The sequence below is a fragment of the Equus przewalskii genome, chromosome 7 (genome assembly GCF_037783145.1).
Source record: "Equus przewalskii isolate Varuska chromosome 7, EquPr2, whole genome shotgun sequence".
Lineage (NCBI taxonomy): Eukaryota > Metazoa > Chordata > Mammalia > Perissodactyla > Equidae > Equus > Equus przewalskii.
The window spans coordinates 72,467,427-72,489,241 of NC_091837.1; the positions used below are offsets into that span (position 1 = coordinate 72,467,427).

At 37.7% G+C, this 21,815-nt stretch overlaps 1 protein-coding gene across 1 annotated transcript in view; it reads left to right on the plus strand.

The window, feature by feature from the left end:
• The window catches only part of DCC (DCC netrin 1 receptor), a 1,088,896-nt gene that overhangs the window by 356,878 nt on the left and 710,203 nt on the right, over positions 1 to 21,815 (plus strand). Inside the window, exon 2 of the mRNA XM_070627604.1 lies at positions 21,355 to 21,675. Coding sequence (XP_070483705.1) covers positions 21,355 to 21,675 — 321 coding nt within the window. The remainder of the gene's footprint in view (positions 1 to 21,354; positions 21,676 to 21,815) is intronic.

Below are 21,815 nucleotides of genomic sequence, written 5' to 3' on the forward strand. Positions count from 1 at the left end.
GGCAGAGACTGGGTTTAAACCTAAATGCTTGCCTTTAGAGTCTGTGATCTTAACCACTAGCCAGTACTTTGTCTCTGTAATCCAGCAATTTTCCTTCTCCTGATGTCTAGTGATTCTTGCATAGTATGATCAATTTTCTATTGAATCCCATCTCTCTCTTTCACAGTACCTTCATTTTAGTTGATTTCTCTATTTGTAGCATCATCTCACATCTTCTCTGCTAATCCATCTACGCCACTTCTTTCATATCTCATCTCCCATGTGCCTCACTTGCCTGGTCTCCTAGTACACTGGATTCTTCAGCATTATTTGTGTAAATCTCTCCTCTTTTTCTAGTTATTTTGGAAGTATTTTAAAGCATAAACAATTTTTTAAATTTTATATTATATTTTAATTTTTTGCACTGGAACTCAGATCTCCCAACTCTAAATGTAATCTTTTTATCAAAAGCACAGTCGCCAGAGTCAGGAAGACTCAAGTTCAAGTGCTGCCTCTGTCACTTACTGGCTGGATGGCAAAGGCCAAGTTATGTGGCTTCTCTGAACCACAGTTTACTCCTCTATAAAATAGAGATAATGGTAGCAGCTAAACTATAGATCAAATGTGAGGAATATTTTAAATAATGTATAATAGATATTTAACATAGAGTAGCAGATTAAAAACTCAACAATAGAAGCTGCTATTTATGTTATTACTATTATTAACCATAATTATGAAAGGAAAACTGCCAGCTTTCGGAAACACCCCACACTTGAAGTTTCTCTTGCTGAGGAAATCCCTGGTTATTTCCTAAGAGTCTAATAAGTAGGAATTATCTCCCACTCAAGATGAAAAGCATGCTCATCTATTTTGATAGAAGCCACTCTTAGATATGATGTTATCTAGCAATAATAGATTTCACCATCAAGAGAAAATTGTAAGAAATGGAAATCCACGATGATTAGCGATGGAAATTAAAAATTTGTTTTCCCTACCTGTGTACAAGTAATATCTCCCAGAGTTTTACTGTCAGTGGATCGTCAAAATAGTGCTATTTTTCTGAAAATAACTGTGGCTGACCAATATTTTTTAATATGGTCAACAGGAACGTCTCTTATTTGTCTGAAACTGCTCTGGGCTAATGAATGATTGGGATAAGACTTAGGAATGTGACAACCAGTTCTGACGTGAGGCTGACAGTGTAATGAATAACAGAGTTTCAGGATCCTGCAACTTTGATTGCTTTTCCTCCTCCTATTTGCTTTGTTCATCTCAGAGAAGAAAATGATCCACATTCGTAATATCACCTAATCCGGCTGTTGGACATTAAACATTTATTTTAAACATTAAAACAGCTGAGCTTGCAATTTTATGACCCGCAGATACTTTTATTTATTTATTTTTAAATTTTAATTTCTTTATGTTGAAATTGCCAAATCCATCGAATTGAAAGAAAATGAGATCTGGAAGCTGTGACTTTTCATGAAGTGTAACCAAATACAGCTGGTCAGGAGAGCGTGAAAGGGGACTTTTGCTGGTGGTGCTGGTTGGAATGGCAGGGCTGAAATGTACACATTTCTTATTGAATGCTTTATGGCTTGGTTATGTTTGGATTATGGTTTTTAAAATATCTTTGGGTTTTGAAAACCCATAACAATGTATTCATAACCCACGGCCCATCAGTTTTACTGTGGCTTTCATTTCAGTGAGAAAGAGTGGTTTTGCATTTGCAATGAATTAGCTGTTGATTTTCCCAACTCTCTCATTTCATTAGAGTGATGCAATTTATTCACCTAATGGTAAACATTTTTTTCCAATTCCTAGGCAGTACTTGGCTCAAACTAGAGGGATTTCATGGTTAGAGAGTTGGTGTGTAGCCCTCAACCAATAAGGCTTTTGTATTGATGAGGACATGGTTCCTGGGATTTGTAAAGGCCTTTCTTGTGTAATTATGACCATGTGCCCTGCCTCTTTCTTTGTCTTTCTTAATCAATAAAATAGAGAACTATTATGAAGAGACCATAAGCTACTGAAAAAACATTCAGCAGTTGTTGCTGATATAAATTATTTGGTACTTGTGGCCTTAGAAATGAAGTTCTTTAATTACCAGAGGCTACTAAAGTTCAGTGACACTTGGAAGATATTTCACCATTGTGTCGATTAAAGATTTCTCTGTATAGTGTTACTGCTTATGTGCTCCATTTCTTAGGACAAGATAGTTTGCCTTCCTTTTCCCAAGATTGTTATACAAGAAAATATAAGGATCATTGTATTTTGATGCATCTTCTAGACTGTTGAGAGGCAATGAAAAGAGACAAGAGCACTCTGTATGAAAGATGATTTCGTCAACATTTTGTTGAGATAAATGTATGGTGAATGGGAGCACACTGTGGTGTATTGGCAGGCAGGTCATCCGAGTCTCTGGATATTGAGAATTATAACGCTGTGTTTCTGTCATGTCATTTCGTTTGTACTCACATGAGCAATTGCATGAATGCACAAGCTAACGTATCAGTTATGAGAGGGCCCAAATGAGGACCTACGGATGGATGAGTCTCAATAGCCAATAGCTGACAGGGCTGAGAGTCCTGAAGGATGATTTCATTGACTTGTTGCATCTTTCATGCAAACAAGGATTCGACAGCTGTCAAAAGGGCAGATTGGTCTCTAGAACCTCCAGGGATCTATGTAAATAGTGTGTATTTGGAGATGTGATTACAAATATTAATGGGCTCTGAGAACCACAAATCAGAAAGCATGTGCTTCTGAGACCTCACTACACATAGGGTCAAATTCAGGAAAATTGGATTTTCAACAATTGCATTTATTTAGTTTTTTTTAACCTAAGTATAGTTTCTATTTTGAATAAAACTATTATAATGGGAAAAAGAAAGCTTTAGCCAAACAGGCAGTTGATTTATAGGACTTGATTTAGGACTGTTTTGTTGTTTTTATTTATTTGCTCACTTTGTGATCATGCCGAAGTCTTTAAGGAAGCCCTAACTAATTATCACTGCCTTGCTATTTCTGTCTCTTTGAACACACAGAAACAGGAACTGCCCCCACCTTTCCTGAGTTACATATTCAGATTTTAACATACGAAATTTTTCCTTGTATGGTCAAAATTTTGGACTATGCTAAAGTCAGTAAGAAATATTTACTACTCTCAGAGAGGGAAGAATTGAATGAAGAACTGTGACCCACACTGGATGGGATCTTTGGGAAGCAGGTGGACATTCCTGGTTAAAAAGCTAATCCATGGAATCACTTTTCCTAACAGTAGAGCCACAGAATGTTAGACCTGGCAGGGACCAGGAAATCATTTTGTCCAAGCTCTTCACTTTGCAGAGGAGGCAAGTGATATATAGAGGAAAGAAGAGGATTAATTGCCCAAGGCCACGCAGGCAGGATGGGAACATCAGGAAGAGAATTTAAGTTTCTTGGCTTTCAATGTTTTATAAATGCCTTGAAGGATTGACTTAAAGGCTGAATGGAATCCACTTATTTCAAAGAATACTTAACAAAACTTTTGCGTGACCAAGTAATCTTTGGCAGTTTGCTTTAATGAACTTTTTTTTTTTTTTATGAACATTACACATGATTCTTATACAGAAGGGTATAGGGCAGTGGTTCTTAGCTGGAGATGACTTTGCCCCTCCCCACTGGGGGGCATTGGTAATGCCTGAAGACATTTTTGATTGTCATAACTGGCAGGGGAAGGAAAAGAATACTGGCATCTAGTGAGTAGAGACCAGGGATGCTGCTAAACTTCCTCAATGCCCAGGGCAGCCCCACAACAAACAATTGTCCAGTTCTCCAGCCCCAAATGTCAATGGTGCCAATGATGAGAAATCATGCTCCAGAGGCATGCCCTTTGAGGAATGCCACAGCATCCTTTGTTCTTCTCTTTTCCTTTTTACTCATCAATCTACCATAGCTCCAAGAAGAAATCCAACAAAAACTGGGCTGCTATGTACCCAAATAAGTACATGGCACTATGATTGATATTTGCAAAAAACTCTTGAGAAGTATGTGAACTATTGGAGATTTTTGTTAAGTACTGGGTTCCAAACGCAGTACCCTTGTATATCAATTTTTACATAATTAACAAGTGACACAGCTCAGCAGCAATCAATCAGAGCTGATGCTGGCTATACGCACGCAGTATGGCCCTGCCAGCTACACTTGTGGAATTTGGACCTTCTTAAGCAGATGAACACACATATGTGGGTAGAGTCCAGAAAGACCAAGTGAAAGCTAGAAGGGTTAGGAGACGGCTGTTTGGGAGGATTTGGGAGTCACTTTCTCTTGTTCAGATGAACTCTCACAGTTTTTTGAGGCAAATCAGATAATGCCACCACTCTTCACATCTCAGGAATTAGGCATTTTCAGACCTCATTAGCTTTTTAGAGCAGTCTGCTTAATCTTTATCCCCTGTTGCAAACAAACCACGAGACTGGCACTACTACCCAACAAAAGAATAAAATTTGTCCATCTATCATTAAGATAATTGTTATTGATTAGTCTCCTTGTAATTTTCTGCTTTTTGTTTTCAGATGTTGGTTATAAATCACACCCACAACAGGCACCAAGCCTGTGTTTGTGTCTATTATGTGGTCCTGATAAGGCTGGGCAGCATTTTTCACCTTCCTGATGCAAGTTATTGTGATTGATTGGAGCATTTGCTTGTCCTATCCTAGACACTGTGTAATTAATGTTTCATTATGTTAATACATGCAAATGTGAGAGTGTGTGTTTGATTGGGAGGTGAGAGAACAAAAAGGATTGAAGAGTTCACTCCAAAGTACAAATTAATTTATCGCATTGCTAACTGGCCTCTGAAGGGAGCAGGCTTCAAAATGAAAGAAAAAAATGCACAAAAAGAAAGAGCTGTTGCATGTCTGTGTCTTTCAGAGGTGGTATACAGTTAACAATTACAAAAAGGATATTCAGTCATACGCCAGAAGACTTGTCCATGCTTATTTCAGCAGTGTCCCTCTATAGTAAAAGAGTTTAGGATGAAGAAGCCACAGATTATTTCCTCTTTACATACACAAGTATTTATACATATACAGAGTACATTAGAACCGTACTGAAACATGAAGGCAATATAGTGATCTTTATATGCAATCAATGGTTGACTTCATGACATTATTTGATGTGTAGGAAGAAGGGAATTTTACCCTTAAACCAAGCATCCACAGATCTATCACAATGAGTTGCTTATTATTGCAAGTTTCTTCCTGATCTTCTCAGCGATAATTTTGATTATTTCCTGGTATATCATTATATTTGCGTTCTGTGATGTACTAAGTTGTTTTAGCTAATCATACCTTAATGGGTGTAAGTCATTGATCTTCCCCTCCACCAGGTGATGAATAGATTTTAAAAGTGGGCAGCCTAAGAAAAAAGGGTTTAGAATGTAATACAGATCAGCCAGGGAGGGAAAGCTGGCTGGCATTTCAAGAAGAGAACTCTAATGCCAGTAGGAAAGCACTGGATGCCCAGTGGGTGGAGAGTCGGGAAGGACTATGAAAGAGAAGATTAAAGACTGCCAAAATATACACAATTCTTTCCTATCCAGGATTTATTTACTGGAAGTATTACAGGGGCATCATTATAAGATATTCTCAACTATTAGTGTGTGACATAATTTTGTTTAGTTTTGCTTTCATTTCCGATGGTTACTTTGGAGTAGGGGGCCAGGTGGGAATCTGTGGCCACACCCATTTCTTTTCATGTTGTTTATGGCTACTTTCCTGCTACAGTGGTAGAGTGTTGAGTAGTTGCTCCACGAAGCCAAAAATATTTACTATCAGGCCCTTTACAGAAAAAAAATTGCAGACTCCTGAGATAGAGAAATAAATCTGACAGTCAGAAATGGAGTTTGGAGTCAAAGATACTTCAAATTCAAGCTCATCCATTGGGCAAAACATAAACAGACTTCGGTCTCACTTTTCTCCCTAAAATCAAGATCATAATAATTTCATCAGGTAGTTGAAAATTAAATCATGTAGTGGGTTTAAGTATTGGTCCCCTTGTTCTTCCCTCCTAAAAATGAAAAGTTTCAAAAATATGATTAGTGTTTATATTATCTAGCAGTTATTTGTACATTGTCCTGATGTGGTCAATTGAATATTCATTAATACCATGTAAATTTTAGAAAAGTGTCATATACGAATTAATGCAACCAAAAGTACCAAGTCAATCTTCTGTAAATTTCCCCTGCTTTTAGCTATGGCCATGCTAAACTGTTAGTTGCTTTTATCAGCATTGACTGGAAAGCTTTTCTGAATGTATTTATCTGTGTCAAAGCGTTGAACCCACCACTGGTAAGCAAAAGGGCATGGAGTTGTGAGTCATTGAATATGAGGAAGCAGGGTTTTCCCCTGTGATCCCGATTCTCATGCCTCATTCTGCCATTATTCTTCATGGTCAAAGCCAGTGGAGTTAATAGTGTCTAAGTGGCTGCAGTCCTTTCTACCATGATTCATGTGTCATTTTTCACAGTCACTTTGCAGACTGACAGGGAGGTGTAATACTTTTTGGTTCACAGTCCCCTTCACTCAGACACATCACATTCTTTAAACACTTGGTTTCAATTTATTTACAGCTACATGCCAGTATGATGAGCCTGCAGCCGTCCATTTCTGGTTACTACCAGGAAGTATTCGAATAAATATTAGCCATTTATCCACACCCAAAAAGGTTTCCATTAATGAGTAACCAATATTTAGGTGAGAATGAGGCAATAATTCTCTTTAAATACAAATTTAACTAAAAATCCAGAAGCATGACAGTGTATTATAGGTCAAAAATAGAAACATTTCAATGTAATTAATTCTGAATGCTTCCAGTGCCTGACAAGATTTCTCACTATTAGATAAAAATAAACTAGTTTCAAAAAAGAGTGCAAGTATGAACATCTGTATCATGTTTACAACAGTGATAGGTCAGAGGCCACACATCCCAGGTTGCCTAAAACAATTCTAGTTTATACGTGTTGTCCTGGCATAATTATAAATTGAGTCTCCTTTTAGTCTCAAAAATAGCTGATTTGTATAAAAAGTTATGTGATTTTCCTAGCAATCACTCTAGGGATTTAGCTTGAAATTAGCTATGAGCAAAATGTACAGTGTCATAATTAGTTTGTCCTTGTATTATATACAATTTTTGTTAAATTTTACTTTATTTTACATTAATGGTAGAAATGATTGGCGTCCTGATGTTCAACAGCAATTTCATCTAAAAGCTACTTTTAAAACCTTTCCCAACTGTGTCACTGACCTTATATCTTACAGACACCCAGGTAAGCATCTATGAATGCCTTTAATCTGCAGAGTCTGGTTATGAGCGTCTTAGGGTCCTGCTTGCTCATAAATGAGAGACTACAGTTGAGGCCCGCAGCTAGTGAACCAAAGTTTGGACCTAGTGTAAACTAATTACTAAGGAAGCTCCAAATGTTCACTCTCTTTCCTTTATCCCACTTCGGTGCGTCGAGCTGGTTAAAGACAGCAAGATAGTCTCTTTCCCTGAGACTAACACCACTCAACACTTTTATCGTCTATTATATGTTCATCACTGGTAAACGCAAACAGGGAAAGCGATTTAAACAAAATTTTAGACAAAATTCTTGACTTGTAAAAGTAGTACATCAGGTGTTAATATATGTGGTAGACCAATACAAATTATCTGGGCTAACCCAAAATTTGGGAGGTTTGATACTTATAAATTCTTATGATTAAATGCCTTGGTTCATCATAGATTCGGTTATGTAGGATGAATCCAGACTTCTTTTTTTTTGTGATTCAGGGACAGCCCCAAGGAGGAAGTAAAGTGGACAAAATTCTTTTGGTTTGTCTTGCTCTTCCAGCATCTGGGGACCTCCTTTTCCACATCCCCCATCCATGGTCTGTAGGCAGGCAAGCTGGTGCTCTGTATCTTGCTGGAAGTACAGAGTAACTGCATTCATGTGGGCCCTTCCTAGGCAATCCCAAACCCTCTCTTGCCAGTGCTCACTCTGTTAACCCTGGGCTCATCTTTCCACTGGCTGACTGGTGACAAAATCTGTAGTCTGATAAGCCATTTTATACCAAGTTATTTTGAATATCATAGAATCATTGACTTTGTCCCTCTTCCTAGATTACATATTTACATGACCAAGAGGTTTCAGTGTCCGAACCCTGCTTGATGGATTTTCTGGAACCACAGTAACTAAGGGGGAATCTGTATTAAACATTTCAATTTTTATTGTGTATTTTTGTCTATTCCACCTCTGAGCTGGTTTAGTCCCACTTGGCTATGTATGCTACTTTTTATATAGTGTGAGAAAAACAAAGGGCATATCTAAGACGCAGAAAGGTGATACAGAATGAGACCTAGAGTAGAATTAAGATCAATCTTGATTTTCTTGCTAGATCCTCTACTGAACTATGTGACCTTGGTCAAGACAGTAAATTCTCTAAGCCTTTTTCCCTATCTGCAAAAGAAAGTTAACAATCTCTTCTTGACAAACAGGATCAAATGAGGCTACCGTGTAAACTCTAAGTAAGTTACAGAAATATAAGAAAAAATAAATAGAGAAAGAGATAACACTATGTTTGTAAGCTACAATGGAATCTTAATGTAATTCTGACCCAGGATTTAAGGTGGTGAATAATGTCCCCACCCACGGACCAGCCCATGTGGGAAAGAATGGCTCTGACTGTCTGGAAGTGACTTTGATCCCTATCAGTTATTTTAGTGTCTGTATTATTCATTCCCCTGGCTATACAATAACAAAGGCATATTTTCATGCTGCTTTTTAACTGGAGATAAAAAGAATTAGAAAGGGGAGAGAAGATTTCATTTATTTGATTACGTTAAAAGATAGAAGCAAGTTTGGCTAAGAGGATTTAAATTTTATACTAATTATGGTTTGTAAAATTACAGTCCTGGTACATAGCTTACAAATCAAAATGTTCTATAACAAAAAGTAATCCCCTTTTTATGTTTTGGTGACATCTATTAAGTCCCTGGATTTTCTGATCTTGAGGTAATGTAAAGTTCAAAAAGCCAAAGCCATTAGGAGAGAACCCCATAAGTGGGGCAGAATTAGAAAGAAAGCAGACGTATTTGCCAAGGATCATGGGTTATGGGGGAAAACAATTTATCCACTTGATAAATTGTAGGGGAGCCCCGCTTTGAGATGGAGACCTGTGTACTCCACTCGGTGAACTCAGGACATTTTCTGCTCTTGGTTTTGCTTTTCATCTGAGAATTGTGTATAAATTCAATCTAAATGTTTTATGATAACACTTGGACCTCTCAATGGAATTACAGTGTCTATCATTCAAGGGAATCTGCTGTTTATTATTTAGATAAATTTTTGGCTTTTACTCTTCCTAAATGATGGCACAGAAGATCATTTCTTTGCTTTGACTCTTAGCAATTTTTTTTAAAATTAGAGACAGTGTGAAAAGAACTTGTTAAAGGTCAAATAAGATAAATACATGAAAAACACTGGAAAGAAGCTTACACAGGAAGGGTGAAAAGTAGTTAAACAATCTCAGGAATCCGTAAGTCACCAACAGTGATACTCACAATTCCTGAGCCCTTCAGGTCCGCGAGTTACCCAGAAGTCTTTTATTTATTTATTTTTGAGCCCCTCTATTGAGGTATGATTGATATACAAAAAGCTGTATGTATTTGACATACACAGCTTGATGAGTTTTGAGATAAATATACACCTGTGAAACCATCGCCACCATCAAGGCCATAAGAATGTCCATCGCCTTCAAGTGTTTCCTCTCGCTCTATTTTTAACATTTTTTAATGTTTTCGTCAAAAACACTTGACATGAGATCTATCCTCTTAGCAAATTTTTAAGTATACAATGTATATTAAATATTATTTAATATTAAATATTATTAACCTTTGGCATTAGACTGTACAGTAGATCTCTAGAATTTACTCATCATGTGTAAATGAAATTTTGCAGCCTTTTTAAAGCCACTGAAAAACTCTACCGGGTGCTACAGCGGTGTGGGCTAGACTGTGCTGGCTTAATCGCGCCAAGAAAACAAAAGGAACAGCTTTTCCCTTCACTGTGAATATTTATTCATGTGAGATGAAAAAAGCTAACAAGACTGTTTTCCCTTTCTCCGGGGCTTTTTAGTAAATGATGATATGATAATAGCCTGTGTTTTATATATTGTCAGCAATTAGAAGAATACATTTTCCGCAGAATTCCCTGACTGCTCTGCCTGCTAAGCCTCTGGAATAGGTACAGCAGACAGCAGAGACTTTAAACAGGACAAAGAGGGTCCAGAGGCAGCAAGCAGAGGGTCAAGAAAGGAGAGGATGGAATAAATGGTTTATGGCCCTGAACTAGAGGACTGTTGGGAGGAAGAAGGTACCTGGGGAGCTACATAAGCATTCAATAGAGGTTTAATAATACTTGTGAATGAATGAATGAATAACTATATTGAAAAAGTTCCCCTATGTGCCCAGCCTATAGACCAAATATTCTTGGTAAAGCTCTTGTAAATGGTAAATCCATTATCAAGAGGTATGCAATATTAAGGGAAGTGAGTTTAGCCCAAGGTGGCAGCTCCAAGCTTTAATCCCCCTCACTGGGAATCAGCAGTATCATCTTCTTAAAACAGGAGTCAAAGACTACAGCCCTGAGAGAGGGCCAGATTTGGCCCCTTGCCTGTTTTTTAAATAATAATTTATACATATTTAAATGGTTACCTTTTAAATCATCATATAAGTATCTATACAATATCCTCAATGTTGCCTCTTGGCCTACAAATCTGAAAAATATTTACTCTCTGGCCCTTAACAGAAAAAATGGCCAGCTTTCCTCAGAATATGCCAGGATATGTCATAAATATGGATATGGATAATTTTTGGTTTTAATGACAGTAATATTGATTTATCTCCATCATTCACAGCCAAGCTAGGAAAATTAAATCTAATTTCTTTTTCACTCATGTTATGATTTTCTTTCACCAATTTAGCTAATTTTCCTAAATTCTTCACTTTTTTGTCTTTGTAAGTTTATTTATTCAATAAATATGTATTAAATACTTCTGTGATAGACAAAGACTATAAGGGTTACATAAGATAGAGAGACACACACGATTTAGTTGTGCTCTGTTGGAGTTTGCAGTGTAATAAGGAAGAAATTCTCATAAATATATGTGAGAGAAAGAATAGAGCCACAAGAGAGGCAGAATAAAGAGCTATCACTTCTAAGAGCTGAGGCTGTCACTGCTGCTCAGTAAGACTTTCTATCTCTGCACAGGCCTGTGTCTATCTTTTCCATTTTGTAAAATGAGAACCTGATGAGAATTAACGTTTATTATTTAATTGGCTTAAGATTTATAACAAATTCTAAGATATTATTGTAAGTCACACCATGTTGGAAATCAAGTGAAGCGACTGTCACTTGGAATGTAATGAATATAGCTCCTAGAGGAGTCTTTGCTTATGCTTTGTTTGGTGTCTGTAGCAGGACTTGACCAGCAAAGGATTTATGAAAGATTCAGTCTAGAGAATATTCAAGATTCCATCCAATAGTGGCTTTCTAGGCACTGAGGTATCAGCTTGATTTTATACATTTGAATAATGCATTTTTAAAAATATAGATCTAGTGGGGTCACTCATTCCTTGGCCCACTCCCGTTCAACTCTGAACTACCATGGAAGCAAGAGTGCCTTCAACACCAGCTCTGTACTGCTAGTATGGTGGGTCTGAGGATGCTAGGGAAGGCTCTAATTAGAACATTTCTGAGAATTACAACAAGTAACTTATGAATGCAATAAGTGCTTTGTAGGGGAGAAACACCTATGTGTTTCTTTATCTTTTAGTTTCCTTTAGGTGAGGGACACATAAATAGTTCCTTCATCCTTAAAGTTCACAGAGATCATGCATATGTTGCATGTTTCATGTTCAGGAGTCCCTTTATGGTTCTGACCCTCTATAGGGACTTCATCCTTGTTCTCCAAGTCATCTCCCATTGAAGCTAAATCACCATTTAATAAAACCAGTTGTTTGAGAGGGTCCTTTAATACATGCTACCCTTCTGAGAGGCTTAAAGCTCACTGGCTCTCACATCCAAGTTGATGCTTCTCCTATCCTTGTGAATTTGCCTTTTTGATGTCATTCATAGACTAAACAGGAAAATATCACCTTTCTGTTGAGACAAGATACAGTAAATATCATGACAAAATGAATGACAGCATTTTAATGAAAACCACTGTTTGACCTCTGTTTTGAGAAAATTAGACTCGTTATAACACAAATGTTTTATCAATATGGGTCCCCACATCACAATTTATACCATAACGTCAGCCATGAGGTTTGCTGAATTTTTAAGGCTTTCCCTGGACCTGTCAGAGCTTTATGGAATTAATCCTTCATATTTGTAAGAGCAGTTTCCACAAGATGAACACCTCATTTCTCATTAATCATAATAAAGCAGCCAGTGCTTTATTGGCAGAGTGACCTCTGCAGTCTTTCATCTTCAAGAGGAAATATTAGACTCTCTCTCTATTTTATGGATAATGAGGTGTGTTTTTGGTCACTCTGCACCTTCAGTAACTGCATCTCTTTGCGGTCTTGTATAAGTCTGTGATAAACTGATTGCAGGGTGATTATAGCAAATCTCTTCATGTAACAAATTCACTCCTAAATTTGAGGCTAATTTCTTTGTAAGTAGCAAAGTTAATAGGTGTGAACCCATAGACTTTTATAATATAAGAGCTGAAGACAGCTAGAAGTTATCTAATCCAATTCCTTGTTTTATTGATGAGTACAGTGATTCCCAGTGGTGTAGCCCAACTCGGAGGGCTAGTGAGTGACAGAATTAGACAAAGAACTCAGGTCTCCTCACTCCTTGTGCTGAGAGCTTTCTTTTGCAGCAGGGAGTAAGCCTTTTTTGCATATAAATTATATAAATTGCTCTATTGATCTATTGGAGTCCTCTGGAACTCTTTTCATTTTTGAACAACCACATCTAATTCCTCACAACCCCATTGGCTCCACCTTTAAAGTGGATCCCAAATCTGACCATTTCTCACCACTTCTGCTGTTACATTTTAGTCTAAGCTGCGTCATTTCCCACCTGGACAATGGAAGTCGCCTCCCAACTGGTTTCTCTGCTTCTTCCAATGACTACTATTCTCAACACAGCAACCAGGATGATCCTTTTAAAAAAGAGTTTCTCAGCCTCAGCACCACTGATGGTTTGGACTGGATAATTCTCTCTTGTGAAGGGCTGTCCTATGTGTAGCAGCATCTCTAGCTTCTTCCCACTAAATGCCAGTAGCACCTTTCCCAGTTGTGACAACCAAAAATGTCTCCAGACATTGCCAAATATTTCCTGGGGAGCAAAATATTTTCCTGTCAAGAACTGCTGCTTTAAATACAGATTGGACCTTTTCACTCTCCTGATCAAAACTCCACTAAGTTTCCATCTTGTCAGAGTTAAAGCCAAGTTCTTTTGCTTGCTTACAAGGTCCTGCACACCTCCCTGTGACCTCTCCATCTTTGCTCCTTGAACTCTCCTTCTCCTTCAATCTGACCCAGCCACGTGGGCCTCTCTGCTATTTCTGAGAAAGACTAGTCACACTCCTACCTCAGGGCCTTAGCACTTGCTTTTTGCTCTCCCTGAAGAGTTCTTCCCCTAGATATCTGCTCTATGCCTCTTATGGGCTGAATGTTTGAGTCCACTCAAAACTCATACGTTGAAACCCTAACCCTGGATGTGTATTTAGAGGTGGAGCCTTTGAGAGGTGATTGAGTTCAGATGGGGTCATGAGGGTGGGGCCCCTGTGATGGGATTAGAGTCCTTACATGAAGAGGAAGTGAAACCAGAGTGAATAATTTCTTGCATGGAACTGCATGCAAACTTTAACAGTGGCTATCACGAGGTGAGCAGGATTATGGGAAATTATTATACTATTTGGTTTAATGTCCATATTTTCTTATTTGCATACAATAAATAAAAGTAACTTGATTAGTAATAAGGTTCTAAAAGTTGATTGGTCCCTGCACAATTAACAGCATCTCCAATTCTTGTCTGCTCTTCACTGCCATCCAGATGGAGGTATTCCTATGCACTGGGTACTCATTAACTGGTACTTTTATAACTTTTCTCAGTGTTCCAGGTGACAGTTGTAAATTCATAAAAACCATCCATCCCCCTCCTTTGAGAAAAACTGATAAAAAACACAAGAGAGGAGACAGCCAGCTTACATTTTACCAAAATGAGAGGAGGGTAATTGTTCAAACCCAGGGCAGATTAAGCCTTACATCAAAGTTTCTCTTTTAAGTGTTAATTTTGCATGAGGCCCAGGGAATGATAACCTAGATGTCAGACTGTGTTACCTGTTGAGCTGAAAAAAATCCCATTACAATTTGCTCAGTATCACACAGCAAAATCAAGCTGCGTTTCAGAGATTTAGCTCTTGAAGCAGCAAAGCGATGAGGAAGCTACTCCCCCACTCTACCTTAGCCCTTATCATTTTTCTTTACCATTGGATTTAGCCAGAGGACACTCACACAGTTGCCTGGGGCGCACACTTCTTGCCCTGTACAAACCTCAGATCTCAGCAAAGCATCCTGTGCTTTGTGGAAGATGGCACGTGCTCAGAATGTCTGATGTGGAGCCTCAGTGTGGGCTCACTAAGAGATTTCTGCTGGGGCAGTTGCTTCTTGAACTCCACATCTTGTATTTATATTTCGGAATTTCGCTCCCTGTCTTTCAAAGGGGAGAGAAAAAGAAGAATCACTGTGTCAAGAACAAATCGGGTTCAGCGACCTTTCTCCGTGGCTGTTTGGTGGTGTTGGACTAGGTCAGCAAATGTCCCGACACCAAAATCGCTTTTCCTGATTCAATCATGGTAGCTTTCCAAGAGTTCACTCTTCTCTATAGATATGTGAGAACTGAGTGGAGTAGTATGAATTCAAGTACGATTGGCTTTCTTTTGCCATGGTCTCAAGGAAGTAATTTCATGGCAGATAAGGTGCCAAATAAAATACAGGATGCCTAGTTAAATTTGAATTTTGGGTGAACAACAAATGACGTTTTAGTATAAGTAGGTTCTATGCAATATTTATTTAATATAAATATTTAGGACATATTTACACTAAAGCTTTATTTGTTGTTGATCTGAAATTCAAATATAACTGATGTTTTTAATTTTTATTTGCTAAATCTGGTAACTCTCATAGGGGAGGAACTTGAACTGTCCTTCGAATTTTTTCATTTAAATTTTCATCCATAGCTTCCTTATATTTTAACGATACAATAAATTCCCATAGTAAAATGCACCCGTGTTTCTTCCTAGCAAGTCTTCCTGTGCATTATGTAAATTCAGGGATAAATTCCACAAAACCTAATTCGTCTCTGATTTCCATTTGGTAGTAATAAAAACTTGTCTTGGGGTTGAATGGCTTCAAAATCTGCTAGTCTCCAGCAACAGCTGGGATGCACACAATCTTTTTAAGATCTGGCCACATCTTCTGACAATTATTTTTACTATGTTTCTTATCAGAGTAGGAAAAAAGCACAGATATTATATTAAACAGAAACCCAGTGATCACTGGTTCTGGTGTTTTGGTGAAATGCACTTTCTCACTCTGGGCTGGCTGAAGTTCATTTCCTTCATTAATATGACATACATGTAGTACACCCCCTGGCTATAGCAGAGTGAGTGCTGTTATGGATTCCCCCATCTAAAGGCTAAACTTGACTGACCAGCAGTTTAGCAAGGCAAGTGTCTAGAGTTCCAATATTCAAAGTGCTATAATTATACCGTGGAGCTAAAATATAATGAAAGAAATGCAATCTGATAAAGAATACTGTATTTACCCAAAGTTCTTTGGTGAGAGGATTGTAGCTATTGTAGCTGAGCAAAAGTAATCTTTTGGCAGCTCTTGTATAAGGAACCATGAGTATTCCAAGGAGCATTCTACATGTCCAATCGACTGTGCAATTTTAATTTTGCTGAATGGAGTGTGGCCATTTGGGATCCAAAGAGAGTCCTGGTTACAAGAGAGGAAAGATGAGGAATGACCAACAATAGCCCTCTTTCTTGGTCCTTTTCTCACATTTTTTCAGCCTTCCAAAGAGAAATGTACAACAAGTATTAATAAAATATGTGTTGAAACGTGTTTGAGTATTTGCCTTCCTGGATCATCCTCATAATTTCATCTCCCTACTTCAAAGAATAATTGACCCAAATAGCACAAATTCCTCAAATATGGACAATTATAGCAAGACAGTCCAAAGAACTCAAGGACCCCCATGCTGTAGTCCAGGCCCACCAGATGTTTTCGAGAAGGCATTCTCAAGCTTTAGTGAATGTCGGAATCCCATGGAAGGCTTCTTAAAGCACAGATTGTGGGCCTCTGCCTCCAGAGCTATCATTTGGGTAGGTCTGGGTTGGGACCTGAGATTGTACATTTCTAACAAGTTCCCATGTGGTGTTGCTGCTGCTAGTCTGGGGACTGTAGTTGGAGAGCCACTGTTTCAGAATTTATATCCCGGTCTCCTAAACCCAGCAAAGTTCACATATAGTTAGGGGTTCTGTTAATTCATGGTTTTCAGTTTTGCTTTTTAAATCCCCCACTCCATCACATAGCCTCACAAATATTATAAGTTCTTGCCAGGGCTGAAAGCCAGACTTAGAATTGCACATGTAATTGATGTTTGATGAATTGAAAATGGATAATATTCTATCACCCATAGAATAATTTTAATTTCTTTCAATGAAGATGTCTTTATTTATCATAACACAAGCAAAACAGATGCAGTAGACTGTATTTCTAAGAAAAGATAATGATAGCAGAGTTTTCTGGGTTGATTACAAGAATTCAAGGATCATCATAATCTCCGAGCAAACCAAAGTGAAAGATTTTGTAATTTGCAAGAGATAAAATTATACACAGCAAGTTCTATGGGGATTTGTATGACATTTTCTAATCTTAAAATCTTTTTAGGAGCTTCTTTTTACTTCCATGCTACTTTTCATAAATTTCATTTTTAGCTTGTATTGCTTTAACCAGAAGCATTCACATTTTGGACTTGTAAAGGAATTTCTGACTCCATGGGGAATTATTTTTCACACTTAACAATGTTTGATATTGTAGATAAAATGTCATACCTTAAAAAACCCATTCCAAGTTAGTCTGCCTCTGTGTCTGAATGGTCTTTTAAATTAACAAGAATATGATAAGGCGAGCAAGCACAAAGGGACTTAAGCTTGCAGAAACATTTTTCCTATTTGATCATTTTGGTGAGAGTCTAAAATACATTAAGGTTCGTTTCTATCTCTAAATATTCAATTAATATAAACTTAGAATATCTCTAGCAGTATTACCCCTAATGCTTATTTATGTCTGATAAAACTAAAGCAAATGGATGTTAACAATTCTTCTTTTGAGTCACTTTGAGGGCTTCAAGAGTGGGCCCTCCTTTATATTTTCATTAAGGAAACATTGAAGGTTTGGCTATGTTGGTATCTGCTTATAAACTACCATCTTTCAGAAGAAGAAAAAGAAAAAAAGGAATGGTGTTGAATGACGATATGACACGTATTGCTTTTCCTCAGAACGACACAGATAAGAAAATATAAAATTAGTTAAATTCATATATGGCTCTATGCCTAAGTCCTAGCCAAAGATTAGAAATCTTCCCAAGCCAGCATTTGAAGGGAGAGGGGACTGGAGACCCACTCATTCTCATCAACTCTGGTATCAGATTCAGTTGTACAAGTTTCTTCACGGATGGGATTTGGGTTGTCTTAAGTATATTTCTCCAAAATATAATTGCTTTACATAATTTTACATCAGGCCTAATGGATTGATTCTTTTATGAAGCAAGGCTTGGAAATGTGACTGTTGGAGTGTTCAACAGAATGACCACCAGCATCTTAAAAATGAAGCCAAACCGAAACAAATCAGAAACTTCTCCAGTTGGCTTCCTTCCAGGTCAAATTCATACCATCGTCATTCTAAAGTAAAATTGTCCATCCTCTGTAAAATTGTAAAGTAGGTAGTTTTATTTTGACTCTTCAGAAGCATTCTTCTATCCCTTTCTGATGATTTCTTGGGAGATCCATAGCCTCATCAAACTCTGACTGCCCAAACTCCAGCCGCAACTTTTTAAGCTGCAAGCTCCAAAAGTTATTTCTACTTCTTTGTCTTCTTCAGTTTCATCATCTCTCTATCTTCCTCTCCTCATACATTAAATCAGTGTAGTTGATTTCAGATTGATTCTTGGATGAAACAATTTGATAAAATTATTTCATTTTAAGAAAAGATGCTGGTAGGCAAAATCCCTCCAAGGAACCCTAGTATTGTACGAGAAGAGGGAGGAAGGTAACCCAAATCGAAGTCAGTGTAATATATTAGTGGGACTTTTCCTAAGCCTGTGTGAAATCCTTCCTAAGGGAGTGAAGACAGCTGATGCCTAACATGGGCTGAAGCTTTCAAAAGGAGACCGTGGGAGACGTATCTATTATTTTTCAATACATTCTGCTTGCTTGGGTCCATTACTAAAACTAAGTAAGCAATGCAAGTTACTTAAAGTACTGAGGTACCTTTATTCCAGAGCCATATATTCAAAATGTAATTGTTGTAAGAAGTACAAAAGCTCAAATTGCCAGTGAACTGCAAGGGTAATTGTATTGAAGAAAAGTTAATCTTTATTTAACTTTCCTAAATTATGTACTCACAGCACTGAAAACTGTCATAACCTCCTTGTTTCAGATTAAGTGGATTATTTATTTGTGATAATGGGCACATATGCTCATTAGCATGCTGTCATAAACAGCTGCGTTCAATGTATTATGTGTTCTGTGACATAAATAAGGTGTTCAACATGAGGTTGTTGTTTAAAATATAGGCCCCAGGAAGAACAAAAAAGCAATAAGTGCTTTTTAATATAGTTGCCTGGTCTTGAATTCTAAATTTATTTCTACCTTATTAATGCTATGGAAATTGCAGGTATTACTCTAGTGAAATATCTTGACATTCAAGGACATTAGAACTTCTTTCTGCTTTCTCCTCCTTGGTGTGTCTCAAGCTAGGTGTTCACTAGCTTGTATTGCTTTTCTTATAAAGGGGGATATCTTGTGGACATGGGGGAGGCATTTAAAGTAAAATAGTCTGCATCTCTGTAAGCTTAGAACAGGGTTCGTTTGATGGATGTTTTCAACCCATCTTAGTTCTGAAAGTTTCCAAATTGGATGTAGAGTTTAGAGATTGCCTATTTCAATGACCTCATTTTACAGATGAAGCAACCGAGGTTCTGAGGACTTAAAAGACTTGTTTGAGTCACAGATCTTTAGGTAATAAAACTAGGACCAAGGGCTAAATATCCAGACTCCCAATTTGACATACTTTCCGCTAGCTGAACAGGCAGGAATTATATTGGCTACACTATGGATCTGTGGGGAGGAGTAGCTTATTAGACAATGAGGGGGCCGGGCTGTGTCCTTTGAGATTTTGACCAATATCATTTATGGTAGACTTAAATGGGCACTGTTATTTTACAATTTATATTCATTTTAGCAAAGATCCAGCTGCTTTCTTTCGGTGAATGGCCTAGTCGGATGAAATGAGTGTATGTCAGTGAATGATGCAGTTCACCGGGCAAGGTTGAACACAAAGGGTAAAGTAACAGACCTCAAGTAGAAGGTGTGGAAAAATTGTATGTGTGGGAGCGTGGCAGATAACACCATGGAGAGACAATGAGAAGCTATTCAGCTTTATCTTCACTGGACAGCGCAGCATACGAAGCTAGGAATAATTCCATCCATTGGAGCTAGTATGGGTCCATCCTTTATGAGAGTTTTGATTATAAACAATTTAAATGCCTCCTTTTTAAGTGATAGAAAACTGGAAAGTTTTTGCAAAGTATAGCAAAAATTGTTCCCGTTAGAAAAATTAAGGAAGCTAATGAAGTTGGGGTTTGTTATCCTGAGAAAAATGAAGGATGAAACATAATTTAGGTCGCATTTTTAAAGAAGTTAAATGCTGCTTCAAAGGAATAAAGGACTGTTGCAAAGAAATATCCATCTCCTCTGCATTTTCACACAAGGCGATTCAGGAGAAAATGGGATTAAATGGAAGCAAGAAAATTCAGTTAAACTCTGAGAATGATTAAATACTGAAAACAAGATACCAAGGGACATTGTAGAATCTTTAGCCTCAGAGATCATTAAAAATGAAATTAAAAGTAATTTAACTTGAATGATTTAGGTATACACCTGTCTGAGCAAAGAGTGAGCCCAATGACCTCCTGAGACCTGGTCAAAGTCTGATTCAACAACCAAGCGTTCTTCCAAATGCTATACTGCCAGCTCCGAAAAGAATATGCTTTAACTAATTATACTTGTCCCACCCCCTCAGGATTCTTAAGTGACTTTCTCTTCTTCCTGTTGATTTCTCATGTTTGTTTATGTGGAAAAAAAAAATCCAACTATAATATTTACTTAGATTTCCTGGCTCATGAGCAACATTTGGATGGAAATTAAGACCCAGCAGGGATTTGTGATTTTCTGTAGTAGTTTATTGACTTGCTTCTGCAAGTGGGATTTCTTACTATTTTACCACCTGAGCTTTGTTTTAAATAATTTTTTCCGCTCTGTTCAGAGTTGGGTTATTTTTGTTAATGAAACACCACATCTGAGCAGACTTTTCAAAATTTAATGGGTGCTATAATCAGAATGCAGAGATAGAAATAGTCCCCTAAATCTTAGCTTCCCCACTGATAACCACTGCTACTTTAAGATATCTAGTTGGGCCCAGCCTGGTGGCACAGCAGTTAAGTGCGCATGTTCTGCTTTTCGGCAGCCTGGGGTTCACCAGTTCGGATCCCGGGTGCGGACATGGCACCACTTGGCAAGTCCTGCTGTGGTAAGCGTCCCACATGTAAAGTAGAGGAAGATGGGCATGGATGTTAGCTCAGGGCCAGTCTTCCTCAGCAAAAAGAGGAGGATTGGTGGCAGATGTTAACTCAGGGCTAATCTTCCTCAAAAAAAAAAAAAATCTAGTTTTATTTGGAAAATATTAGTATTTTTTCTGTCTAAAGTTTCAAGTACTGACTGATATGTGATGATGGCCATGCCTAGAATTGTATGAATTCTTAATTTTTCATATTAATACTTTTTGGGCCAGTTTCATTAATTGTGGTTACCTCTATTGATCACTTTTTCACTTCTTTAACTCAATATTCTTGATTTTAAGTTTCATTTTTTCCTGGACATTTCTCAAAGCCTCTAACTTTTTTGAAAAAGTTTTGTAAAGAAAAAGCAGAGGATTTAAGCTAGAGATCTATTTGAATAAGCAAACCTATTTCCCTGTTCTGTCTTGTTCCAGGTTTCCAGATTAAGGCTTTCACATCACTGCACTTCCTATCTGAACCTTCTGATGCCATCACAATGCGGGGAGGAAATGTCCTCCTGAACTGCTCTGCAGAGTCTGACCGAGGCGTCCCAGTTATCAAGTGGAAGAAAGATGGCATCCACCTAGCCTTGGGAATGGACGAAAGGAAGCAGCAACTTCCAAATGGGTCTCTCTCGATACAAAACATACTTCACTCCAGGCACCACAAACCAGATGAGGGACTTTACCAATGTGAGGCATCTTTAGGAGATTCTGGGTCAATTATTAGTCGGACAGCAAGAGTAGCAGTAGCAGGTAAGCAGATTCTTCCTTCGCTTCCTCCTCTTTCTCCATCTCTTCTTATTCCTTTTTTGAGATAAGAAAATAATCTTTGCAGAGACAATGTACGTTTTTAAGATAAAGGAAAAATGTAAAAAAAGATATATGCTTATTCC